Here is a 19,464-nt window from a genome sequence, read left to right as displayed (position 1 = left end):
ATTGGTGAAACTAAAAAAAATTCAAAAATTTTCTAAAAACAAAGATACAACCAAACACTAAAAGAATCAATTACTACTAAACATCACTAATTAACATGTTATATTACCAATCATTATCTTCATCATCATTCAAAAGGCGCCTACGCTGAAATGCTTCCAAATCAATAGCATTATCTTCCCCAACTTCACTTTCATCATCTAAATAAATAAATAAATAAACAATTAAGAATTTATCCATATTTATAATAAAATTCAAATTAAAAAAATGCACTTTTAGCACCTCATATTACAAGTTAAAAATATATTTATTTTAATATTAAAACCAACCTTCAACTAGTTGAGAATCATCTTTAGGAAGTTCTTCGAGTTCTTCCTCAAATTCATCACAAATAAGCTCACCATCTTGTTCTTCTTCTATGACCCAAAATTCCGTTTTATCAATAGATTCATAATCAATGGGATCATAAGATCTCTTTCGGAGATCAAACCTACAATAAAATACATTAGTTACAAATCTAAGATTACTTTATAAATAAAATGTAAAGAATAAAGTAAAAAATCAATTATACCTATGTTGCAAACGCAAATTGTAGTGCACATAAACAAGATTATTAAGTCTTTGGTGCTCCAACCTATTCCTTTTTTTAGTGTGAATGCGTTCAAAAACACTCCAATTACGTTCACACCCAGAAGAAGAAACTGTTTGACTCAAAATTCTAATTGCAAGCTTTTGCAAATTCGGAGCATCACAACCATATAACTTCCACCAATTTTCTGTCACAATCATATTAAAATATTATATCAAATAAAGAATAAACTCACAAGTTTTAGATATTAAAAAAATATAAATGACCTGGCCGATCAGATTTGCTAGTAAGAATAGCAAGTTTGCGTCCAAAACTCTCCTGTCTTTCTCGATACATTCCAACCTCTTATGATAATTTTTCAGGGTTGCACCAATCCACTTTTGTTTCAATGTAATCAAGCAAGCCATTTATAACCTCTGAATGTGTACAAAATGTCACACTCTCATATTGAAAAGCAGGATTCAAATAATAAGCGGCAACATGTAGATTTTTTTCTCAACATTCTATCTCACCTATCATTGATGATGTCAATATAAGGCTTGTACAATCTCTCTTTATTTCTAAACAGCCTTTTGATGCCATTTATTGCTCTAAACATGCCTTCATAAACATAACCCACTGAAGGCCTTTGATCAGTGTCACAAATACGCAATAAATGAATGATAGGGCCCATTATTCGCACCATAATCAAACAGTTATTTCAAAACCTTCATCCAAAATGATTTGCTTCACATCTTTTTCTTTTTCTATTCTCAGAAATTTTTTATAATCGTCACTAGTAACCAAAGATTGCAAACTATCCTTATGATCATGCAAACTTTTTAATGCAAGAAAGGTAGTTACAAATCGAGTTTCACCTGGACGAATAATTTCTTTCCACCCTGTAGTCTTTCTTAACCAATTCAAAGTGAACTTATGATTGTAGATAAAAACAGTCACCGTTGAAGCAAGAGACACTATAGCTTTTACATCATTCATATCACCAATGTCTTTCAAAATCAAATTGATGCAGTGTGCAGCACACGGTGACCAACAAATGTTCAGATATCTTTCACTTAACAAAGACCCAGCAGCTTTAGCATTATCAGTAACTAAGTGCACCACATTATTTGAACCAACCATCTCAACAATTTTAGCAAATAAATTGCACAAATTTTCTGCACTTGTTACAATATCAGATGCATCCACAGATTTAATGAACGAAATACCCTTAGGACAATAAATCAAAAAATTTATCAATGGTCTTTGCCTAGTGTCTTTCCATCCATCACCCATTATAGTGCAACCAATTTCTGCCCAAGTATTTCTAAAAGAATCAACAACTAATTTCACATATCTCTTAGCATTTCGCAACAAGTTAACTCTCAAAGAATGATAAGATGGACCTTTGTAACCATGACCCATTGATGCTATTTGATCAATAGCTTTTTGAAAAAATGGAGAATTAATAGCATTTATAGGAATGCAAGCATCATAAAACCAAAGAGCAATAGTCATGTCCGTATTTTTTCATTTTTTCTTACTTTGCAAACAAGCTTTAATGGTTGGTTGAGAAGTATCACGTCCACCTTTAAAAAAAGCACGTATACCTTTTCATGCAGTGACCTTTCTCTTTCTTTTACTAGATGAACCCATCTCATTTGCTAAAGAAGAAGGAATTCCCAAAACTTCATCGCCATCAAATGCATGAGTAGTGTGGCCGATGGATTTTCCACCCCAAAATCACCTTTTTTTTCTTTAGATTTATGCTCCTTCTCCTTCATAGATGCTAAAATAGCATGTCTAACTGCTGGGTCAACCTTTGAACATGGAACAATGCTGCCTTGTTCTCCTGCCAAATGTTGTTTCATTCGATGAATGTCACCACCACCAGCAATTATTTTAAAACAATACCCACATGTCAAAGTTCTTCTTCCTTGACTATTCACACCTACTAAACAATAATTCCATGCTATATCAGACTTTTGTCTATGATTTTGACTAGCTGATTGTTCACTATTGACAGCTCCAGCAGTCGACGATTGTGAATTACTACCAGTACCAATACCGGTATCCATTATCCTTCACATAGTTAATTTAGACATAATTAGTTCATTTGTAAAATATAGTGTACTAATAATAAAATAAAATTAACAAATTTTCAGTAATATAAGAAGATCAATTAGTCACATGAAGGAACTTCATCTTCCACTTACCTAAAACACTATGTACTTTAACATACATTTGGTCTAGCATGAATTAGGACAAGGAACATCTAACTGCAGCAGATAGTTTGACCAAACCATGCACCAAGTCTGTCAACAACTATGACATTAGTTCACTAAATTTTCCAGCTATGTGACAGTGTGATAAACAACACTTCCTTCCATAATTTCTTCCATTTCACCTCTTAGATAGCTTCCATTCAGTTCCAATTCAGTCAAGTATTATGCCTCTTTTTGTTTCGTTTTATGTAGTACCGTTAGTTGGTTTCTTGGCTGCATGGAAGATTAACCAAAATTCTAAGGTTGGTTTGGTCTTTTAATTTTAGGTCATTTGTTTGCCATGAGTCCGTGATTTTATTGTCTCGCACATTGTCTCGATATTTCGATATGTCATTTGTTTTAATTTGTATATACCTTGAAAATTTTTTAAATATATCGATCTAGGAGATTTTCATACATTTGATCTTAAAGAAATTCAACTAGACGTATAACTTATTCCACCATCCAATATATTCGAATGACACAAACGGTAATATACATATCAAATGTTTATTTGATTCCTAAAATTTCTACACCATTCTATTATTTTGCTTATCATTTTATTTATGTATTACTTTCGTATTATTATATATATTTTTCCTAAATTTTAATGTTTATATGAATACAATTATGTATTTAGTTCAACCATTCATTTGTTACATATAATATTTCTAATAACAGATTAAATGTAATGAAATAATTCGAAATATACACATAAATTTACGAGTTCTCACATTGAGCCATTGTAATTCTATGAACAATGTGTTTTTGAGAAATAGAAAAGAGTTAGTTTCGTTTCACTAGCAATTCATAGACAAAACTAGTGGTGTCATTCATGATTATATTCATTCAGATTTATGGAATCTAACTCGTATTCTGTCTAAGAGTGGTGTCAAGTATATGTTGACTTTTATTGATAATTATTCAAGAAAAGTTTGAGTTTATTTTCTTAAATAAAAGAATGATGTTTACCTCACTTTCAAGCAATAGAAAGTTTTCATTGAGAAACAGGTAAGTAGACAGATCAAGCGGTTTAGAACAGATAATGGCACGAAATTTTGCGAAGGTGAATTGGATGAGTTTTGCAAGAATGAAGGAATTATTCGACACCACACTGTCAGGATGAAGTTTCAACAAAATGGTATGGCCAAACATATGAACAAAATAATTTTGGATAGAGAATGACACATAATCTCTAATGAAGGGTTGACAAAGGACTTTTGAACAAAAACGATCTCTATGACTTATTACATTGTCAACTATGCTCCTTCTGTAGCTCTTGATTTCAAAATTTCTGAGAAAATTTCGTCAAGTACTCCTGCTGATTATTCTGATTTAAAAGTTTTTTCTTGTCCAATATACCTACATGTCAATGATGAAAAATTGGAGTTTCAAACTAAAAAGTATATTTTTCTTGAGTATGCTTTTGGGATAAAAAGGTATAGGTTGTAGTGTTCTGATCCTAAACTTTTAAAATTTATGATCAGTAAATATGTTATTTTTGATGAATTCTTTATGTTATCTTTCAAGAAGGAATCTTCTAATTCTTGTTATGCAGATGATAGTATGTAGAAACAAGTAGAGTTTGAGATTGATAGACCTGATCTTTCTATTCAATAAATATCAGTAAATGCACTTGAACCTACTGATGAAAATAATTCAGAAGAAGAGCAACATTCCATAGTCAAAGATAGACCAAGAAGGGATATTTGACCACTACAAAAATATGCAGATTTGGTTGTATATACTTTGTCTGTTGCAGAAGAAATTGATGGAATTGGTGAATCTACTACCTATTCAGAGGTAATCTCTTGTGATGATTTTACAAAGTGATTGATTTTGCATATAAATTGAATCACTCCACCGAATTGAAAGTTGGATTCTTGTGAAACAGCCTTCAGATAAGAAAATTATTGGATGCAAATGAGTTTTTAAGAAGAAAAAATGTATTCCAGGGGTTGAAGATATAGGGCACAAAGCACGATTGGCTGCAAAAGGATATAGTCAAGTACACGATGTTGATTTAATAATTATTTTCACCTGTTGTTAAATATAACTCTATTCGTGTTTTGCCTGATTTAATTGCCAAGTATGATTTGGAGTTGGAGTAGTTTGATGTTAAGACAGTTTTCTTACATGATGAACTTGAAAAGAAAATTTATATGAAGTAACCTCAGGGATTCGAAATTAAAGGAAAGGAACACTATATTTGCTTGCTAAAGAAATCCTTATATGGATTGAAACAGTTTCCAACACAGTGGTATAAGAGATTTGATTCTTTCATATTGTGTTATGATTATTCAAGGAGTATGTATGATAGTTAAGGAACACTATGTTTATTTGCTAAAGAAATCCTTATCTAGATTATTTGTGGTTTTATGTTGATGACATGCTCATCGCGGCTAAAAATTTGTCAAAAATTCACACTTTAAAATTACAGTTAAGCAGTGAATTTGAGATGAAACATTTGAGAGCAGCTAAGAAAATTCTTGGCATGGAGATCAAGAGAAATTGAGGAGTTGAAAAGTTAATCTTGATCTAGAAAAATTACCTTGATAAAGTCCTCGAGAAATTTGGCATGAAAAATGCTAAATCTGTGACTGCTCCTCTTGTTAGTTATTTTTGTCTATCTGTTACTCAGTTACCATAGTTGAAGAGGAAGATTATACGGCATTGGTTTCTTATTCCAGTAGTTGACAATATTATGTATGTGATAGCTTATACCCATCCAGATATTGCACAAGCAGTCAATATTGTTATTAGATATGTGTCTTATCCTAGAAAAGCATATAGGTAGGTTGTGAACTGGATTCTCAAATACTTGCGAGAAAATTCAAATAGTTGCATAGAATTTGGAAGAAATAATGACATTTTGATTGGTTTTGTGGACTCTAACTATGCCGGTGATCTTGATAGAAAAATATCACTTCCAAATTATGTATTTTGCAGTGGTAGTTGTGTAGCTAGTTGGAAAGTTACTTTACAACTTGTTACAACTTTATCTACTATAGACGTAGAATATATGGCTGTGATTGAGACAATAAAAAAAGCCTTGTAGTTAAAAATTCTGTTTGGTGAGTTCAATCAGTGGCAGAGCCAGAAAAAAATCTTAGTGGAGGGAAAAATAACACTAAAATTTTTTATCTACTCTTTTTCTAATTTTTTAAGCAAAAAATAAATAAATTCACCAACAAATACAAATGATATGTATATTCCATGAAAAACATAAAAAGAAAACTCAAAATTATTAATGCAATAATAATTTTATTTCAAAAACAAACTAAACTATTTACAATTGTTCACGACGAGTTTTCATATTTTGATAACGGTTTACAACTTTCTCATTTTCAACTTCATGAAATATATTTTTGTCAATATAAATAACTAAACAATCATTCATCCAAGTGTCTCTCATTCTATTTCGTAACCGATTTTTCACTATATTCATACCTGAAAAAGCCCTTTTCTACTGTAGTTGTAGCAACAGACAAAATCAAAGTCAACTTTAAGAGCATATAAACCAATGGATACATAATATCCCTTTTAGTCTCCGTCAACCTTTGAGCTAGATCAAAGATTTTTCTTAAATCGAGAAATTTCTTAACTGATTTCAAGTCATTAATATAAGTATCCAATTCAGTGTCAAGTGCAAGAATATCCAACTTAGAAATCTCACAAAGATAATGTTCTGCAAGACGAATCAACTTTTTCTTATATAATGCTGCAAAGGAATCACTTGGGTTCAAGCATGCCATACAAAGAAGCAACTCCATATTGATTTCACTGAAACGATTGTTGAGTTCTTAGAGTTGTAAATCTATCACAGCACAAAATAGCTCAACTCGATAGTAGTGAAGGTTTGTAATTTGCTGAACTTTTCTTCGAGATCTCCCACTAGTAATGAATATTTCATCTATTTTCGAAATGATGATCTCATGTTTTTCACAAAACAAACAAATTTCATCAAGTAAAAAATCCCATCCATCTTCCCTAGTAGCTTATAATTGTTGCTTGGAAACTTTAACCAGACCCATGGCATTCACAATATCTTGATCCTTCCTTTGTAATGCTTCAGATAATGCATTCGTTATTCCCATGATTTTCTTCATCAAGTGTAAAATAAATGCAAATTCAAAAGATTGCAAAGAATTAAGAAGTGCATATGCTTGACCTCTTTGCTCCACCAGACCATCATTTTCAATTATCAAAAGAACATCTATTACAGAATCATACATAAGAACCAACTTTAACAACGAGCCAAAATGTGAACCCCAACGTGTATCACAAGCTCTTTGAATGCTAGTTTCTTGATTTAAGCCCCGACCACTCATAAGATCTCCAGTCATTAGATCATCAACGACTTTCTTAAGGCATTGTTCTCTAAGAATTTCTTGTCTTTTAGATGAACCTTCAAGAACATGCACTAAGGTAGACAATGTATTATACATAGAAGAGACTTGGACATGTTTCTTTGCAACCCCTACAAGTGACAATTGCAGCTGATGTGCAAAACAATGAATATAATATGCAGAACCATTTTCCTTCATGATCAAAGTTTTTAAACCATTATATTCACCACGTATGTTACTAGCATCATCATAACATTGACCATGGATTTGTGATATGCTCAAACCATACTTTGAAAATAAAACATCAATTGTTTTCTTAAGTGAAAGAGCAGTAGTATCTCTTACATGTAGAATGCCGAGAAAACGCTCAATCACATATCCATGTGAATCCACGTAACGGATAACAACTGCTAATTGCTCATTTGTTGATGCATCACGAGATTCATCACATAAAATAGCAAATAATCCATGTCCAATGTCATTTACAATAATGCTTGTAGTCTCACTTGCCAAAGCATTTGACATATTCTTTTGAATATCTGGAGCAATGAGTTTGAGATTTTTAGGGGCATTTTCAAGAACAACCTTTTTTATATCATCATTATGACCCACAAGGAAGTGCAAAAGTTCAAGAAAATTTCCCTGATTTTCAGAGATATCAAACTCATCATGACCACGAAAAGCCAAACCTTGGTGTAGGAGAAATCTAGCACAATCTATTAAGGCTAATAAACGACTCCGATACTTAGCCTTCATTTTCTCTGGTTGCTTAAAAAATGCCACTTCGACGTGTTGATTTTGATTTAATAAACTTTGACATTTACTCCACTCAGATTGTGGGCGCTATTAGGACCACCAACATGAACATCAAATCTATCTTCTTCTTTTTTTCCAATTTGTGAATCCTTTCTTAATGAAACTATCACCACCAGATTGTTTGCCCATATTTGGTCTATATAGATAATAGCATAAGCAATAAGCAGCATTTTTTTCAATTCTATATTCTAACCAATTCTTGTAATCATCAAACCAGGCCCGAACAAATCGACGCATCTTTTTTCCTATCTTTCTTTGTGGAAAAACATGCTCACGAGGTTGACATGGTTCCTTTTGTAAGTAATATCTCCAAATTTCATCTTGAAGGTTTGGATGATAATCCCCAATTTTTTTTCTTTGGGCTAGATCAGCAAGTAATTCATCTAAGTTAATCCCCAGGCAACTTTTTTTATTGTCATTTTTTGCACTTTCGTTATCCTTGGCTTCTTCTTTATTAGATGACTCTTTTTCCATTGATTTCCTTTTGAAATAACTCTCCATAGCTAAAGAAATTAAAATCAATATATAAGATACTAATCCAATTAAAATATTAAATGTACAATAAAATCTATCCAAGAACTATTTCACAAGTTAAAGTTATTCATTAAATGATTTATTTATTCATTACTATATCAAATCATTAATCACAACATATGAACCTAATCAAGTTAATTAGACAAAAGGATCCATACAAGAATAATTTAAAAGTTAAAAAATATGTCAAATGGCCCTCTATTTATCATTACATTATGCCAATATAAGAAACTAATCGAGCAAAATAAAAAATAAATTATAAATCCATAAAAGCACCATTTCACAAGTTAAAATATTTATCAAATAACCCATTTATTAGTTATTACATTAACTAATCAATTTTCAAATTTCTTTAAAATAGTAATAGCCTCATGCTCTAGAAATATATTTGCAAACAAATTCAAAATAATAATAATAAAAAGTAATTGTTTAGAACCTGATTTTGATGGTCTCCTAAAGTTGGTGAAAAAAGCTACAAATTAGTGGCGGACCCAAGTCCCTCCCAGAAGATCAATTGATTCTGGTGCAATCTCTAAATGGGATGAAGTGATCAAGAGAAAGAGTAACAGGCTTGGTTGTGGAAGAAAAAGTGGCTCTCGGTTGTGGCCTTATTAGGGGGAAAATGGGGGACCAGACTCCAGAGAAGGAAAGGAAAATTGGGGAGTGGGGACAAAGGAAGTAAATGATATGATTGGATAAAGTGATAAAAAGAAAGAGTAGTTAGTTTGGGCGTGGAAGAAAGAGGGGTCATCGGTTGTGAAGGGAAAATGAGGGACCAGAGGAGGAAAGGGAACTTGGGGAGTGGGGACCAAAAGGTATGACTGATATAATTAGTACTTGGCCTTATTGGGAGGAAAATGGGGGACTAGAGGAGGAAATTGAATGATATAAATTTTGTGACCCATTCTTTCACATTTTTTCTAAAAAAACTCTGGGGGCACCTTTAAAATTATGTCAAAATTGTATAAGTATTATAGGAATTTACTGGGCCCCCAGTGCCCCCACCTTAAATCTGCCCCTGAGTTCAATCCACATTAAGGTGTGTCATGAGAGGACGAAACACATTGATGTGAAATTTCACTTCATTCGAGATGCTATTACTGAGGGGAAAGCTCTTGTTCAGAATATCAATATCAAGGAGAATCCTGCTGATATGTTGACGAAACTTCTTCCAATTTACAAGTTCAAGCAGGGCTTGTACTTGATTGGTATTCATTATTGGTGATTTAGGCACATTGGAGCTTATGTGGAGAAGGTGGAGTAGATTTGCAATTGTCGATGTTAAGAACACACCAAGGTAGGGATTTGTTATGTGTGATTTTGTCCTATATCATTTTTTGTACAAGGGAATCTTTCCCTTAGTTGGTTATAAATAGAGTGCACCTGTGATGAGATTAAGTACGCATCAAGCCAAAAGAGTTTTTGTGGGTTATTTGGACCTTTGAGTTATTAAGTCTTTTGCTAAGTAAAAATATTTTGGACTCTCTTATGTTTTGATATTAGGTGTTTTTTGGATCTAAAAACACTTTCCTAAGGCCTGTTTTTTGTATTTTCCTTTTCATAGTGGAATTCTGCTCTTTTTCCGCTCATAGACGTAGGTCAATTTTGTCAAATCATGTAAATTCTTATGTTCGTGTTTCATTTATTTTCACTTTGTTATTTGTTTTGGAATTGTCAAGAACCTTTTCATCAATTTCCTGGGATCAAAGCTAATAGTTGTTACTTGGTCTAATACTCAAACAATGATACAAGAGCAGATACTCATAGTGTATTGATAAAGTTAGTTCCAACTCAGCTTTTAGTTTGTTACTTGGTCATTATTAGCTAAATGTGATAAACCTATTAGTTGTGGTTATTTCTTGTTTTACAATATTCATGAAGACTGGAGCTTTACAACACAAGCATTTCAAACAAGAATGGATAAAGTCTATGAACTAAGAAAAAGAATTGACAATATCAAGCGAGACGTATTAAGCTGAAAGTGGTATCATCATGCAATTGGTTACTTCTACCTCCCAGCAACATAACCTTTCGTGAAATATGTAGGCCCTAATAAAGACAGAAATATTGCCAATAAATGAAAACATAAAGCCTGAAAACCTTGATACTATTAATTTCATATAAAGCAAATAAAGGTTGTCTTGGCTATGGAATCCTAATGATGCCAACAACACAAATCATTTCCTTTGAATGGGCTTCCTGCCTACACGACCCTAAATAAATCCCATCCATTAGGGTGTTCTCAGATGTTCTGTAAGTTGGATGTTCATATGATAGTTTTGGTAGCTTTGTTCGTGATAGAGCAATTATTTGGCACATTTTGCACTGTTATTTTGTCCTAATTTTGGCTACTTACTGTGCTAAATATTGAGGTTTTGCTCATATTTCATATTTGTATGAATTATAGGTGGTTGGTGTAAAAAGTGCTTTCACGAGGAAAAATTTCAGAAAACTCTCTATTTCATGGCGTGACCACGCTAGAGAACGAAGGAGGTACATCAAAAGGACGGACCCGCGGGATTAATTGCAGCAAAGCCTACTAAGGACCCCGGTCCACGCGAACCCGAAGCATGGGATCAGAGCCCCTTTGACAAAGCTTTGCTCCTGGAATGCTTTCTCCTGCGACGGCTATAAAAGAATAGAAAAGCCAGATTCACAGGGAATCACTAGATTAGCTTTTAGTCTCCTTTTGGAGAGATCTGTCAGACGCTTTTTTCCTTTTTCTTTCTTCTCTTCGGTAGCAATTAGAATAGGCAAGACGGCTATTTTCCTCTTTGACTTTTACGCTTGCTCTGGACAATTTCAGTTAGCCTTTTGCTTTGTAAATCGCGGCTCCGAAACAAAGACGAAGGCAGGGCCTTCTCTGTTGTTACTGCAATTAATTTCCCTTCCCCAATTCTTCGGTAATTAATTGAATGAACTCAATTAAATCATGCGGGATTGACACGATGAGGAGCGGCTAATTTTCTCCTCTACCCAAAGGTTGACGCGAGGGCGCGGTCCATAATATCTATGAGATCTAATCGAATTTTCATTATTTCTCCCAATTTATTGTTATTCGTGCGTTTCCTGAATTAATTGTTCATGAGCATTTTATTAATTGAATATCAACGGTCGGGTATTTGATTTAATTTAATAGCCTACTGTCATATTAACTAAATTGAATCCGTAATTGTTCGTTTAGTTGATACCCAGTGACAACCACCATAATTGGGTTTATGTTGGGGAAACGTAAGATCTAACTTAAATAAACCCTCTTAGCGTGTTTATTAGTTAGGGTTGGGTTCTTCTAGCTTTAATGTAATTGGGTAATTAAATTCCTACGGTCGTATCTAGGGTTGTTATCTGGTTAGAGGAGCAGTAAATGGTCGTACCTTGTCTGTCGAAAAAGTAAGGAAGAACTGGTTGTCAGAGCTTATTGATAGCTATAACCAACCTAGTGATGAATAGATGAAATATTTTTGCATCGATGATCAATCAATTGGACCGTGCCTGAGTAGTTGATCCTTTGGGTAGAATTTCATTAATTGCTACTTTTGGTAACTTATGCTTTGTGAATTAGTTTTGAATTTAGTTTACTTTATTTTTATTCTTATTTTTTTATTTGCCTCCCATTAAAAATCCCCCAATTGTATTCTATTGACTTGGAAAGAAATAATTTTCTACCCGCTCTCTGTGGAATCGACCCTACTTGCCATTGTATGCAAAATTAATATTTTTATAGACAAATCTGGTATATCGGATCAAGCAAACTCTTCGGGAATACGGTGAATCAAGTAACCCATTGCACACCTAGGGTCCCTGTTCCAGTACTTGGATTTGTTCTATAATTAATTGTGGTGGTAATTAGGACATTTTAGTAATTATTATTGCACAGGTTCGGCACCTGTCAATTTTTGGTGCCGTTGCCGGGGAGTTGGCGTTTGGATTATTTGTTTCTTTTCAAATTCAAATTTTATTTTATCTTATTATATTCTTGGTATTTTTGCTAGTTTATGCCCCGTTCTTCTCGCACAGGTTAATTGATATACGACCCTGAGGTTGAGAAGACAGCGCGTAGGCGGAGGCAAAAAACCAAGAGACGAAAAAAAGGGCACTTATTTATTGCAAACGAGTCAGTAGAAGACGAAGTAAGCATGGCGAACACCCAAACGTTAAGGGAGCTGGCTGCCCCGGAGCTGACTCACCAGCCCTTATGCATCACATTCCCCACTTTGGCTGAGAATACTGCTTTCGAACTGAAGTCGGGGTTGATTCACCTCTTACCTTCTTTCCATGGTCTCTCTGGTGAAAAACCCCACAAACACGTTAAGTAGTTCGAGGTGGTTTGCTCTAGTATGAAACCTCCTGGGGTCACTGAAGAGTAAATTAGACTGAGAGCCTTTCCGTTCTTTCTCAAGGATGCAGCTAAAGATTGGCTATACTACCTACCAGCAGGTAGTATTACTACATGGGCACAGTTAAAAAAGAAGTTTTTGGAAAAATTCTTTCCTGCATCCCGGGCTACGAGTTTGAGGAAGGAAATCTGCAACATTAAACAGTATCCCGGGGAGTCCTTGTATGAATATTGGGAAAGGTTTAACAAGTTGTGCACTAGATGCCCGCAGCATCAAATTAGTGAACAACTGTTAATCCAATACTTCTATGAAGGACTCCAATCAACTGATAGGAGTATCATTGACGCTGCGAGTGGGGGAGCACTGGCAAACAAGACACCGAAGGAAGCATGGGAGTTTATCGAAACCATGGCAGAGAACTCCCAGCAATTTGGCTTCCGTGAAAGCAACCCTACCCGTAGAGTCAACGAGGTAGAGACCTCATCCATACAGCAACAACTGTCAGAATTGACGTCTATTGTTAGGAAATTAGCCATGAGAGACACGCCGCGAGAGAAAGTATGTGAAATTTGCACGAGTATGGACCATTGCACGGACACGTGCCCCATGTTGCAAGAGGACGGGATGGAACAGGTAAATATGGCCGGAGGCATGCCCGCGCCTCGAAAATCGTACGACCCATACTCCAGCACGTACAATCCGGGTTGGAGAGATCACCCCAATTTCAGCTATGGTAATAGGCCACAAAATGCATTCTCCAATCGTCCACCAGGATTTCAACAACCTTGGCAACAAAAGTCTCAACTCTCATCCTCTAACTCAGGAAATTCTTTGGAGGAAATTGTTAAGAGTTTGGCAACAACCACCACTCAGCTCCAGCATGAGACTAGAGCCTTAGTGACGATCACTGCTCAACTCCAACAAGAGACTAGGTCCTTGGTCGCGAGCACTACTCAGTTTCAACAGGACACCAAAGCAGGCATGAAAGACATGGGGACTCGAATGAGTCAAATGACAACTGCCATTAATCGCCTGGAGTCCCACGTTTATGGGAAACTGCCATCACAACCCGAGGCAAATCCCAAGAACGTAAGCGCCATGACATTAAGAAGTGGAAAAGAGGTGGAGGGACCTAAGTTGGTAAATTCGAAAAGCAAAAGTGAGGAGGAGATAGAAAAAGAGATTGAAGAGGAAGGGCGCATTCGCGAAGACCCTAAGGTAACATCTATTCCTTCGATCCCTATTAAATCTAATCTAACTCCTTTTCCTTGCAGGTTGGAAAAGAAAAAGAGGGCAGAAAAGAAAAAAGAAATCCTGGATGTGTTCCGCAAAGTTCAAGTAAACATCCCCCTATTGGACGTGATCAAGCAGGTACCCAAATACGCAAAGTTCTTGAAAGACTAGTGCGTTAACAAAAGAAAGCTAAGGGGTGATGAGAGAGTGATGGTAGGAGAGAATGTATCAGCTGTACTTCAAAGAAAACTTTCACCCAAATGCGGGGATCCAGGTATGTTTACTATTCCCTGTAAGATTGGACATTCTAGTATCAAAAATGCCATGATAGATTTAGGGGCTTCTATTAATGTGATGCTTAAGTCAATCTATGATTCTCTAAATTTATGACCATTAAAAGAAACGGGGATAATAATTCAATTGGCTGATCGTACATGTGCTTATCCGGATGGGATAATTGAGGATGTTTTAGTGCAAGTAGATGGATTAATTTTTCCTGCTGATTTTTATGTGCTTTACATGGATGATAGAAGTGCTCCAAATCCATCACCCATTATATTAGGAAGATCATTTTTGAGTACTGCCCAGACTAAAATTGATGTTAATAAGGGTACTCTCACGATGAAATTTGATGGAGAAATAGTCCACTTCAATATTTTTTATACAATGAAACATCCTGTTAACTCTCATTCTGTGTTTGCTATTTATGCCACTAATCCCTCTGTGCAAGAATTTTCTAAGTTTGCTTGTAGGGGTAAATTCAAGGTTGCTGCGAACAAGTCCTATAGGATGAAAGCAATTCATGAGGTGAAAATGAAGAGAAAATTTAGGAAAAAGATTGCAATCAATGGCCACGTGGATCCCGGAGGAGGGCCACCAATTACAAGAAAAATTCAATTACATCCAAACTAAAGAGTGGTGCTATGTCTAGCCAAAGACATTAAAGAAAGGCGCTGCTTGGGAGGCAACCCAAGGCTTCTTTTGTTTTAGTTTTCTTATATTTTTGAAGTTTTTGTTAAGTGTTAGTGTCATTTAATGGGTTGTTATTTTGTGACAGGAAGTTGGCAGTTAGACATGCCCACGCTAGATCGTCACACCTTAGGAATGGAGTTTTGGAATTGACGGTCAAAAGACTATAACTTCCAAGGCGTGCCCACGCCTTCCAACCCTTCCGAAAACGAAAGTCAAAAAGAAAAAAAAAATTTCTCCTAACCCCACTTTTCTACTTTTTTTTTTATCCTGTCTTGTCTAATCCCTTTTCACTTTGTTTTAACTTCAGTCTTCTCCTTCCTGTTCGTGTTGCGTCCGTCGCCGCCTCACCCTCCTCCGCCTTAGTGTCTCGCTTTCCCTCCCCGGTGGTCAGGGAAGTTTCTCTTCTTTTCTCCTAATATTTCATTTATCTTTACTACATTGAGGACAATGTAGGTTTTAAGTGTGGGGGGACGGTTTTTATTATTTGTTTTTGCTTTGTTAAAAAAAAAACAAAAAAATGAAAAAAAAGGAGGAAAAGGAAAAGAGTGTAGTTAGCTGACTTCTTTGCTATGATGAATAACTCAATCAAGGTGCACGGGCATGTGGTTAGATATACTAGCTATGCATTTCGTTTTGCCTTGACAGTATTGTTGAATGTTGGATATACTGGACTTGACCCACTTTTGTGACTTTTGGGAGCTTTTGAGCCATGCATGAGCACATTATTCTTGTTTGCTCTATTTTTGTTTGATTGAGTGGGTATCGCACATGGTATTGACATTCTAGAACTTGCTATTTTATACATGTCAAGACCACATTTTGTTGAATTGGATGCATTGGAAATGATAAGGGCATTTAGGATTTAACCTCCTTTAACTTTCTAAAAATCATGCATTCATCTTGTCTCCCAATAGTGAACCAATTTGAGCTTTTATTCTTCACTTTTGGTTGTTAGCCGTGTTTGATAACCCATGACCTTTTTTAGACTTTCTTGTTCAACCTTGTTTCATAAAGAGATGTCTGAAATTCATTACTTATACAAGGCAAATAAATCTATGGTCGCAAGTGTTTTCAGAGTAGATGCTGTATGGTGCTATTTCTGTACATCTGAGATCGAAAGAAAAAAATAAAGAGAAAAAAAGTGAAGAAGAAAAAAAAAAAAAGAAAGAGAGAAGGGCTCGTGAACAGAAAACTCCAGCCTACAAGGCGTGCCCAAGTCTTGCAAGCCGTCTGTTAAAAAAAAAAAAAATTGGCGACACTTGCACAGTGGAAATAGCAAATGGAAACACCCTGCTTGGGAAATTTCCCCGGTAAAGCGTTGTGGTTATGTGGTGGATATCGGACATTCTCTTGACACATTACACCTTATTTTCACCCTCTTATCCCGCCTTTTATCTAAATCTCATTACAACCCTATTAAAATCCCGTTGATTTGTGTATTTAGTTCACTTTTGAGTGGTGGAGATGTGATAAATGTGCAAACCTATGGTAATGGCATTCCGTGAAGTTGATTTGAGCGTTCCTAATATTTATATATTTTCTTTGAACTACCACCTGTTCGGCGTGTTCTAATTTTGGCAACATTGTCAGGGATCTGAAATGTTTGTGTTAGTATAGATTACTACATGACCTTTGCTCTCTTGGTTGTACTTCTGAGTTTCGAAATGCTTGAGGACAAGCATTGTCTAGGTGTGGGGGGATTTGATAGAGCAATTATTTGGCACATTTTGCACTGTTATTTTGTCCTAATTTTGGCAACTTACTGTGTTAAGTATTAAGGTTTTGCTCATATTTCATATTTGTATGAATTATAGGTGGTTAGTGTAAAAAGTGCTTTTACGAGGCAAAATTTCAGAAGACTCTCTATTTCATGGCGTGACCACGCCAGAGAACGGAGGAGGTACATCAAAAGGACGGACCCGCGGGATTAATTGCAGCAAAGCCTACTAAGAACCCCGGTCCACGTGAACCCGAAGCATGGGATCAGAGCCCCTTTGACAAAGCTTTGCTCCTAGAATGCTTTCTCCTGCGGCGGTTATAAAAGAATAGAAAAGCCAGATTCACAGGGAATCACTAGATTAGCTTTTAGTCTCCTTTTGAAGAGATCTGTCAGACGCTTTTTCCCTTTTTCTTTCTTCTCTTCGGTAGCAATTAGAATAGGCAAGACGGCTATTTTCCTCTTTGACTTTTACGCTTGCTCTGGACAATTTCTGTTAGCCTTTTGCTTTGTAAATCGCGGCTCCGAAACAAAGACGAAGGCAGGGCCTTCTCTGTTGTTATTGCAATTAATTCCCCTTCCCCAATTTTTCGGCAATTAATTGAATGAACTCAATTAAATCACGCGGGATTGACACGATGAGGAGCGGCTAATTTTCTTCTCTACCCAAAGGTTGACGCGAGAGCGTGGTCCATAATATCTGTGAGATCTAATCGAATCTTCATTATTTCTCCCAATTTGTTGTTATTCGTGCGTTTTCTGAATTAATTGTTCATGGATATTTTATTAATTGAATATCAACGGCCGGGTATTTGATTTAATTTAATAGCCTATTGTCATATTAGCTAAATTGAATCTGTAATTGTTCGTTTAGTTGATACCCAGTGACAACCACCATAATTGAATTTATATTGGAAAAACGTAATATCTAGCTTAAATAAACCCTCTTAGCGTGTTTATTAGTTAGGGTTGGGTTCTTCTAGCTTTAATGTAATTGGGTAATTAAATTCCTACGGTCGTACCTAGGGTTGTTATCTGGTTAGAGGAGCAGTCAATGGTCGTACATTGTCTGTCGAAAAAGTAAGGAAGAACTGGTTGTCAGAACTTGTTGATAGCTATAACCAACCTAGTGATGAATGGATGAAATATCTTTGCATCGATGATCAATCAATTGGACCGTGCCTGAGTAGTTGATCCTTTGGGTAGAATTTCATTAATTGCTACTTTTGGTAACTTGTGCTTTGTGAATTAGTTTTGAATTTAGTTTACTTTATTTTTATTCTTATTTTTTTATTTGCCTCCCATTAAAAATTCCCCAATTGTATTCTATTGATTTGGAAAGAAATAATTTTCTACCCGCTCCCTGTGGAATCGACCCTACTTGCCATTGTATGCAAAATTAATATTTTTATAGATAAATCTGGTATATCGGATCAAGCAAACTCTTCGGAAATAGGGTGAATCAAGTAACCCATTGCACACCTAGGGTCCCTGTTCCAGTACTTGGATTTGTTCTATAATTAATTGTGGTGGTAATTAGGACTTTTTAATAATTATTATTGCACAGATTCGGCACCTTTCAGTTCAATGCATTAAGTTAACAGAAAACACAATGACAATGTAATGTTAAAGTCAGTCATTATGGCTATACCTACCAATTGCTTGTACTGTTTTAGCATGTTTAAGAAACTATAATACATGTCTAAGAAACTATGTAAAGAAATTTGTAAGAAAATGGCTGACTATTGGTGGGGTAGTGATGATGAGAAGCAAAAAATGCATTAGCTGGAATTAGCTGTGAAGATCTTAGGAGAGTGGGGGCTTGGGTTTCCACGATCTTCAATATTTCAATACTGCAATGCTGGCCAAGCAACTATGGGGGGTTTAGACCAAACCAAATCTTTTGATTCGCAAAGTGATAAGAGGTAAATATCTCCCGGACAAGCCAATGCTTACTACTGAAGTTCCTAAGAACTCCTCATGGATATGGCAGAGTTTATTGAGTGCAAGAAAGTTACTTCAAGCAGGACTCATGAAGAGAGTATCTAAAGCAAAATTGACCAAGGAATCTGATATCATGCTATCAGAAGCAAACTATCGAACATCTAGCAATCAACAATAAAATAAGAGAAAAACATACCTAAATGTAGAACTCCGTAGCCTTGCTTTCTAGATAACTCTTCCTTTCCTACATACCAAATACCAAAAGAAGCAATTAAACTTATGAGTACTAAAACAAAATCAATTAAAAGACAAACAATAAGCAAAATATTATTAATATATAGAACATAAAAGAAGAAAATTCATACAAATTGATAGAAAGAAGAGCACACAGTGTATAATCATGTATATAACCAAGCAAGATAATATGATTATTTCTAGTACACATCCCTTATCTTGAGAAATATGAAGGGGGAAAGAAAGCCCTCTAATTCTTCATTCCATGTTATGTAAGTTCCCTTCTTAATTAGCCTCATGAAATCCAACTTATAATTATTATTGTTAGCAAAATAACCCCAAGAAAAAAATGACCAAGGCCGGAGGACAATTTATAAAAGGGTTAGATCAGAATAAACCTCTCTTATTGATAATTAGCTCCATGCTGTCCTTCAACAGTTTTATGGAATAGCTTCTAGGGAAATATAATTCTTGTGGTTGGGAGCTAATTGAAAAAGT

General features: G+C 35.2%; 3 protein-coding genes and 1 non-coding gene across 4 annotated transcripts; 1 reads left to right on the top strand and 3 right to left on the bottom strand.

The window, feature by feature from the left end:
• Positions 1 to 1,274: 1,274 nt before the first annotated feature.
• On the bottom strand, positions 1,275 to 2,084 carry LOC113758676. Its single transcript, XM_027301444.1, has one exon. It carries the CDS (start codon positions 2,082 to 2,084, stop codon positions 1,275 to 1,277), a length of 810 nt encoding a protein of 269 aa, XP_027157245.1.
• A 4,744-nt stretch (positions 2,085 to 6,828) lies between these two features.
• Positions 6,829 to 7,935, bottom strand: LOC113758675 (zinc finger MYM-type protein 1-like). Its single transcript, XM_027301443.1, has one exon. The coding sequence runs from the start codon at positions 7,933 to 7,935 to the stop codon at positions 6,829 to 6,831; it is 1,107 nt and encodes a 368-aa protein (XP_027157244.1).
• A 4,730-nt stretch (positions 7,936 to 12,665) lies between these two features.
• LOC113758674 lies at positions 12,666 to 15,171 on the top strand. The gene is made up of 3 exons (XM_027301442.1): positions 12,666 to 12,836; positions 12,930 to 14,084; positions 15,157 to 15,171. The coding sequence occupies exons 1-3, from the start codon at positions 12,666 to 12,668 to the stop codon at positions 15,169 to 15,171; spliced, it is 1,341 nt and encodes a 446-aa protein (XP_027157243.1).
• LOC113758677 lies at positions 13,038 to 13,144 on the bottom strand. The gene has a single exon (XR_003466808.1). It is a non-coding gene; the product is annotated as a small nucleolar RNA R71 (small nucleolar RNA).
• Positions 15,172 to 19,464: the final 4,293 nt, after the last annotated feature.

This window comes from Coffea eugenioides, unplaced genomic scaffold (genome assembly GCF_003713205.1).
Source record: "Coffea eugenioides isolate CCC68of unplaced genomic scaffold, Ceug_1.0 ScVebR1_648;HRSCAF=1359, whole genome shotgun sequence".
NCBI lineage: Eukaryota > Viridiplantae > Streptophyta > Magnoliopsida > Gentianales > Rubiaceae > Coffea > Coffea eugenioides.
Note: the sequence above shows the minus strand (reverse complement) of the source record. Positions and strands in the feature narration are given on the sequence as shown.

Bases quoted from the DNA above. Each gene is read 5' to 3' on its own strand.
- LOC113758676 (XM_027301444.1), bottom strand. From the start codon at position 2,084: ATGACTATTGCTCTTTGGTTTTATGATGCTTGCATTCCTATAAATGCT.
- LOC113758675 (XM_027301443.1), bottom strand. From the start codon at position 7,935: ATGAAGGCTAAGTATCGGAGTCGTTTATTAGCCTTAATAGATTGTGCT.
- LOC113758674 (XM_027301442.1), top strand. From the start codon at position 12,666: ATGGCGAACACCCAAACGTTAAGGGAGCTGGCTGCCCCGGAGCTGACT. The intron at 12,837-12,929 runs GTTAAGTAGTTC...TTCTTTCTCAAG, and splicing joins GTGAAAAACCCCACAAACAC to GATGCAGCTAAAGATTGGCT.